Raw genomic sequence first — 6,473 nt, forward strand, 5'->3', positions numbered from 1 at the left:
ACTTATTTACATGTGGCGCGCTCAGCAACTGATTACCAAAGGATGCGTCGTCCAAGGATGAGGACCAGCCAGCGCTGACTGTCCGGTGTTGCTGTTGTGGCTGTGCCAGGGTAAGAGGTGCGTGTTCTCACGTCCGTTCAGCATGCCTTGTCGCAAATCAGACAGAATCGTCGCTTATCTACCTCATTACTAAAGGCAGTGTGGTTTTATGGAAGCAAATTGTGTTGAAAATTTGTGCTTTTTGTGCGTGCGCGCGCGCGGGCATGTTTGTGTGTGCGTGTTTGTGGGTGCACTAATCCGCATTGCTCCGCACTCTAATGTGCACGGATTTTTCAGTTTTAAAAACGTTTCGTTCGCAGAGCAGCTGTTTATTAAAGAATGTGCGTGAAACGGGTGAAAAACAGTAGTGTATCTTTTTCCCCTCTTTGTTTTGGTGTAAATGGCTGCTTCAGCTTTCTGGTGACCTTCAAGGAGCTGACTTGCCACTTTCTGTCATGGTGAGATCACTAGACTCTTGCTTACCCAATTACCCGCGTCCACAGGGCTGGAAACGGGTGGCCTGCAAGGCGGATATGGCGGCCTTGACCGAGAAAGAGGTGTGCCAGGAAATTGAAAGGGACCTGAATCGCCTCCTGTTATCGTCCATCAACCAGGATCGGCCAGCAGATGTCGCTGCGCAACACGACAGACCGCCACCCGTGCGGAAGCTCTTGGTGCAGGGCCAGGAAATTGAAAGGGACTTTAATCGCCTCCTGTTATCCTCCATCAACCAGGATCGGCCACCAGATGTCGCTGCGCAACACAACGACAGACCGCCACCCGTGCGGAAGCTCTTGGTGCAGGGCCAGGAAATTGAAAGGGACTTGAATCGCCTTCTGTTTTCCTCCATCAACCAGGATCGGCCACCAGATGTCGCTGCGCAACACAACGACAGACCGCCACCCGTGCGGAAGCTCTTGGTGCAGGGCCAGGAAATTGAAAGGGACTTGAATCGCCTCCTGTTATCCTCCATCAACCAGGATCGGCCACTAGATGTCGCTGCGCAACACAACGACAGACCGCCACCCGTGCGGAAGCTCTTGGTGCAGGGCCATGAAATTGAAAGGGACTTGAATCGCCTCCTGTGTTCCTCCATCAACCAGGATCGGCCACCAGATGTCGCTGCGCAACACAACGACAGACCGCCACCCGTGCGGAAGCTCTTGGTGCAGGGCCAGGAAATTGAAAGGGACTTGAATCGCCTCCTGTTATCCTCCATCAACCAGGATCGGCCACTAGATGTCGCTGCGCAACACAACGACAGACCGCCACCCGTGCGGAAGCTCTTGGTGCAGGGCCATGAAATTGAAAGGGACTTGAATCGCCTCCTGTTTTCCTCCATCAACCAGGATCGGCCACCAGATGTCGCTGCGCAACACAACGACAGACCGCCACCCGTGCGGAAGCTCTTGGTGCAGGGCCATGAAATTGAAAGGGACTTGAATCGCCTCCTGTTTTCCTCCATCAATCAGGATCGGCCACCAGATGTCGCTGCGCAACACGACGACAGACCGCCACCCGTGCCGCAGCCCTTGGTGCAGGGCTTGCCACCTGTGAGCATGTTGTGTCGTGTGCCGTTTCCCTTGACTGCTGGCATCGCTGCTCACGACGAAGTGGATTGCCGACCGAAGCCCATGTGGCTCCAGCAGAAGGCGGGGAAGCGCGAGCGGCGGAAAAATGACCCGGTTCCAAAGCCAGACTTCAGGCCGGTTGAAAACAACCTGACAGTGGTGCCCCCAGTGGAAGCAGTTGAGGCATCAGTGCTGACACCTTTTGTGCAAGTGATGGACTGCGATGTCGACGGAGAAGGATGCAGAGTAGCGCGGGGTGAACTGGGCGCTTGTTCGGGAGTTCCAGCAAAGGACGAAAGCCGTGCTCAGCACAAGGCCAGGAATGTGACGGGAGGACTCATGTCGCCAGTCACAAAGAACAACAGAAAGGGACCACGAAGAACGTCTGAGGAGCCATCACCAGGACAACCTCCCACCAAGGGAAGCCAGATTCTGTTTTTGCAGGACCTCGAAAGGTACCTGCTTCATAACCAGGCCATGCCACGTGAGAGACACCGCCATGGTGCACCCGGCATGCCCTTCGGTGAGACACTTCTCGTTTGTACCATGAAATTTAAATGTCTGTTCGTGATTGTCTGCAAGAACATAGGCTCTCTCTGCGGTTAATCAGTGTGGACGGGGCGATATTAGTTTTATTTCTTTTACTATACGATCAACTAAATGCGATTAGACCACTGTTGAGGCATATTGAAACACTGAAGGAAAGTGCCCCATTTGCACTTTATCAGAATGGGGTTTAGAAACCGGTATCAAGTATTACTGCAGTTACTTGAAACCATCGGACAGCTGTTTAAACATCTAAAAGGCCACAACACAAAAGTTTAAAGGAGCATAGGTTCCAAAGTTTGGTTGCATGTTTTCTTCTCTGTAGTGAGATGTAAGATAATAGTATACACACATCACCATGTAGTATTTGCCTACAACCTCTACATAATTTATAATTGAAGGTCTTCTCTCATGCTGTTTGAGTTGCATTTTCAATAGCCAAATGATGGCTGGGACATGACAATTTAGTACAGGACACATGAAGCATAAAGAATGCTGTGACATAATTGCTCTCTCTTCATTCGTTGTCATTTCTGCTCTTGAAAAAGGCTGGCTCTAGGGTGATAGTGAATTGAAATGATGAAACAATAGTTAAATCACATTTTTTTCATGCCTCAGGTCATCTATACTAATCTTTGACATCGCAGCCTTCGCTTAGCTGTTGAAACCAAAAGTTAAACAGCCAGCATGAGGGAAGAAATTCAGTTATAATTTATTTAGTGGTTATTGGTGATTACCGCATGGTGTTCCACATATACTAATGTCATAAGCATCATTACAAAGAAGAAAATATGGAACCAAAAATTTGGTGTCATTACTCCTTTAAATGTAATGATGCTTCTTGTGCACACTTGCCAGCTATTTAACCTTTCGCTACTGCTCGCAGTATTCGTAGAACTCGTTGGAAAACTGCCCTCACATACAGGAGTAAGAATCAGTTTTAAAAACGTGTCGTTCGCAGAGCAGCTGTTTATTAGGGAATGTGCGTGCAAAGGGTGAAAAACCGTATAGTATTTCTTTTTCCCCTTTTTGTTTTGGTGTAAATGGCTGCTTCAGCTTTTTGGTCACCTTCAAGGAGCTGACTTGCCAATTTCTGTCATGGTGAGATCACTAGAGTGTTGCTTACCCAATTACCCGTTTCCAGAGGGCTGGAAAGGGGTGGCCTGCAAGGCGGATACGGCGACCTTGACCGACAAAGAGATGTGCCAGGAAATTGAAAGGGACTTGAATCGCCTCCTGTTATCCTCCATCAACCAGGATCGGCCACCAGATGTTGCTGCGCAACACGACGACAGACCGCCACCCGTGCCGCAGCCCTTGGTGCAGGGCTTGCCGCCAGTGAACGTGTTGTGTGCTGTGCCGTTTCCCTTGACTGCTGGCGTCGCTGCTCACGACGAAGTGGATTGCCGACCGAAGCCCATGCGGCTCCAGCAGAAGGCGGGGAAGCGCGAGCGGCGGAAAAATGACCCGGCTCCAAAGCCAGACTTCAGGCCGGTTGAAAACAAACTGACAGTGGTGCCCCCAGTGGAAGCAGTTGAGGCATCAGTGCTGACACCTTTTGTGCAAGTGATGGACTGTCATGTCGACAGCGATGGAAAGTGATGGACTGTCATGTGCAGAGTAGCGCGGGGTAAACTGGGCGCTTGTTCGGGAGTTCCAGCAAAGGACAAAGGCCGTGCACAGCACAAGGTCAGGCAGGGCCGGATTAAAAAAATATGGGGTCCCTAGGCTAATGCGCATGTAGGTACCCTTTCCCTCCACTGACCCCACTGTCCCCCGCTACAGTACTGGAATATATCACATGTTTCATTGCAATTCCTTCTAATTAAAATGAGCGAAGTGCGATCAATGGTGTTCATTCAACAGTAACAATGGTGTTCATTCAACAGTAACACAGTAGCATCAGTTTTACAGCGCACAAAATACAACGCGACTCTTGGAACGCGCGACACGTGTCCGTCTGTGGCCGAGCGCCGAACTCCACAGAAGAGCCACGTGAGCCGACCGACAACTTTCGGGGCTGCAATGCCTTCTCTCTTTCAGTGACACCGTACTCAAGCTGACAGACGGGTTTTTGTTCACAGCACTGTTTTTAATGCTAACGCGTCAAAGAAAAGCAGGCTGAACTAACTTCCTACAGTTGAGCTGGGTGCTCCGGCAGCGACTAGGAAATCGAAACACTCGTTAATTAGTGCCCCGAGAGGTATTAAAAGTTATTAAAATTTATTTGATTACACGATGAACGTTTCCTACTGCCCTTATGGGGCACATTTGAATAGCAGAATTTAAGTCCTGGATCACTGGCGAGCGTGCTCGGCGCTGAGCCCAATACCCGGTTTCAAGCCCAGCCGCACGGCGGCCACGTTTTGATAGAGGCGAAATGCAAAAAGGCGCCCGTGCGCTGTGCGATTTCAGAGCACGTTAAAGATCTCCAGGTGGTCGAAATAATTCCTGTGTGTTCCACTACGGCACCTCTTTTTTTGCTGCCGCGGTGGATCAGTGGTTATGGTGCTTGGCTGCTGACCTGAAAGATGCGGGTTCGATCCCAGCCACTGCTGTTCAATTTCGATGGAGACGAAATTCTAGATGCCCGTGTACTGTGCGACGTCAGTGCACGTTAAAGAACCCCAAGTGGTCGAAATTTTCGGAGCCCTTCCCTAAGGCGTCTCTCATAGCCTGAGTTGTTCTGGGATATCTTAGGTGTAACGCTAAGGGATCGGAAGAGGGCGGAGTGGGGGAGGGAACAAACGCGGGTTAATGTCATCTTATTTGAAATCAAGAGGAAGAAATGGGCTTGGGCAGGGCATGTAATGCGAAGGCAAGATAACCGCTGGTCCTTAAGGGTAACGGAGTGGATTCCGAGAGAAAGCAAACGTAGCAGGGGACGGCATAAAGTTTGGTGGGCGGATGAGATTAAGAAGTTTGTGGGGATACAGTGGCGGCAACTGACAAAGGACAGGGTTAATCGGAGAGACATGGGAGAGGCCTTTGCCCTGCAGTGGGTGTAGTCAGGCTGCTGCTGCTGCTGCTGATGATGATGATGACCTCTTTCTCTCCTTTCATTCACACCTTCCTCCTTTCTCTCAAGACACGGTTGAGGTGTCCACCTAGAAGTGAGGCAGTTACTGCGCCTTTTATTTTCTCAGAAATTTCATTTCACCTGGCTCTACAAAACCAATCCCCCCCAAAAAAGAACGAACAAAATAAATTTCCGCGGCGGTCACATTGCAGGCGAAATGATAGAGGCCTGTGCACTATGCGATATCAGTGCACCTTAAAAAAATCGAGGTGGTCGAAATTATCCGGAGCCTTCCACTACGGCGTCCCGCATAGCCGGAGTTGGTTTGCGATATTAAACAACATAAACCTAAACATAAACTCAAACAAGTGTTTCGCTTTCCTAGTGGCTGCCGGAGCACAAAGTGAAACTGTGGGGCTTCCAAGAAGCTAGCATAGCCTGATTTGTTTTCCAATTTGTAAATCTAAAGAAAAAAGCCCGGTATTGTATAAAATAATTCTGACGACCAAATGTCATAACTTTTCGAAATTAGAACTTTGAACAATCCACCCGTGTAGCAGAGAGAAGCATCCTACTGTGCGCGTTTGTTTTCTCAACAGTCTGTATATTTGTAAGTGGCGTCTCTCATAGCCTTAGTCGCTTTGGGACGTTAAACCCCATAAAAACAAACAAAATATTTGTAAGCCATGCAGAGGGCGCAAAACAAGTATTTTTTACATATTGCACCGCACTGCATATTAGCGGATATATGTGTAATATTAAAAATTAATTAGCGGATTTTTAGCGGATTACGAAAGCAGTTCCAGCAGAATGCTCGGCAGCGAGGCGGGATGCCCCGCCTGTTATTCCGACGCCAGGATTCTCAAACTCACTACACCTTCAGACACCACTGGACGGGGGGATTGACAGAAAACCACAAAAACCTTTCCGCAATCCGTAAGCAAGTGCGTATATCACTTCGTAAGAAAGCGGGTCCCGTCAGGGTGGCCGGGAATATTCCTGTTTTTGCAGCTCGACAAGCTCTCCCCAACTGATTAGGCTAAGCGAAGTTACATAAGGTGGGGGCCCATCTCCTCGTTCTGCTTTTCTCGCTTCGTACGTGTCGCTCAGAGTTCCATTGCCCACGGTTCCACATGCTAAGCAAGTTGGAATAAATGAGCCCCTTCTGCTGTCGGAGGTGAGGCCCTGGGCTGCAGCCCCCTTAGACCCCCCCTTAATCCAGCGCTGAGGCCAGGAATGCGACGGGAGGACGCATGTCGCCAGTCGCAAATGAACAACAGAAAGGGACCACGAAGAAC

General features: G+C 49.7%; 1 protein-coding gene across 1 annotated transcript; it reads left to right on the plus strand.

The window, feature by feature from the left end:
- Positions 1 to 572: 572 nt before the first annotated feature.
- On the plus strand, positions 573 to 3,993 carry LOC149365860 (uncharacterized). Its single transcript, XM_089569347.1, has 2 exons — positions 573 to 2,133; positions 3,301 to 3,993. The coding sequence occupies exons 1-2, from the start codon at positions 573 to 575 to the stop codon at positions 3,756 to 3,758; spliced, it is 2,019 nt and encodes a 672-aa protein (XP_089425473.1). The 3' UTR covers positions 3,759 to 3,993.
- The last annotated feature ends 2,480 nt before the right edge of the window (positions 3,994 to 6,473 follow it).

This window comes from Amblyomma mixtum, chromosome 1 (genome assembly GCF_055824585.1).
Source record: "Amblyomma mixtum isolate Tamu chromosome 1, ASM5582458v1, whole genome shotgun sequence".
Taxonomy (NCBI): Eukaryota; Metazoa; Arthropoda; class Arachnida; order Ixodida; family Ixodidae; genus Amblyomma; species Amblyomma mixtum.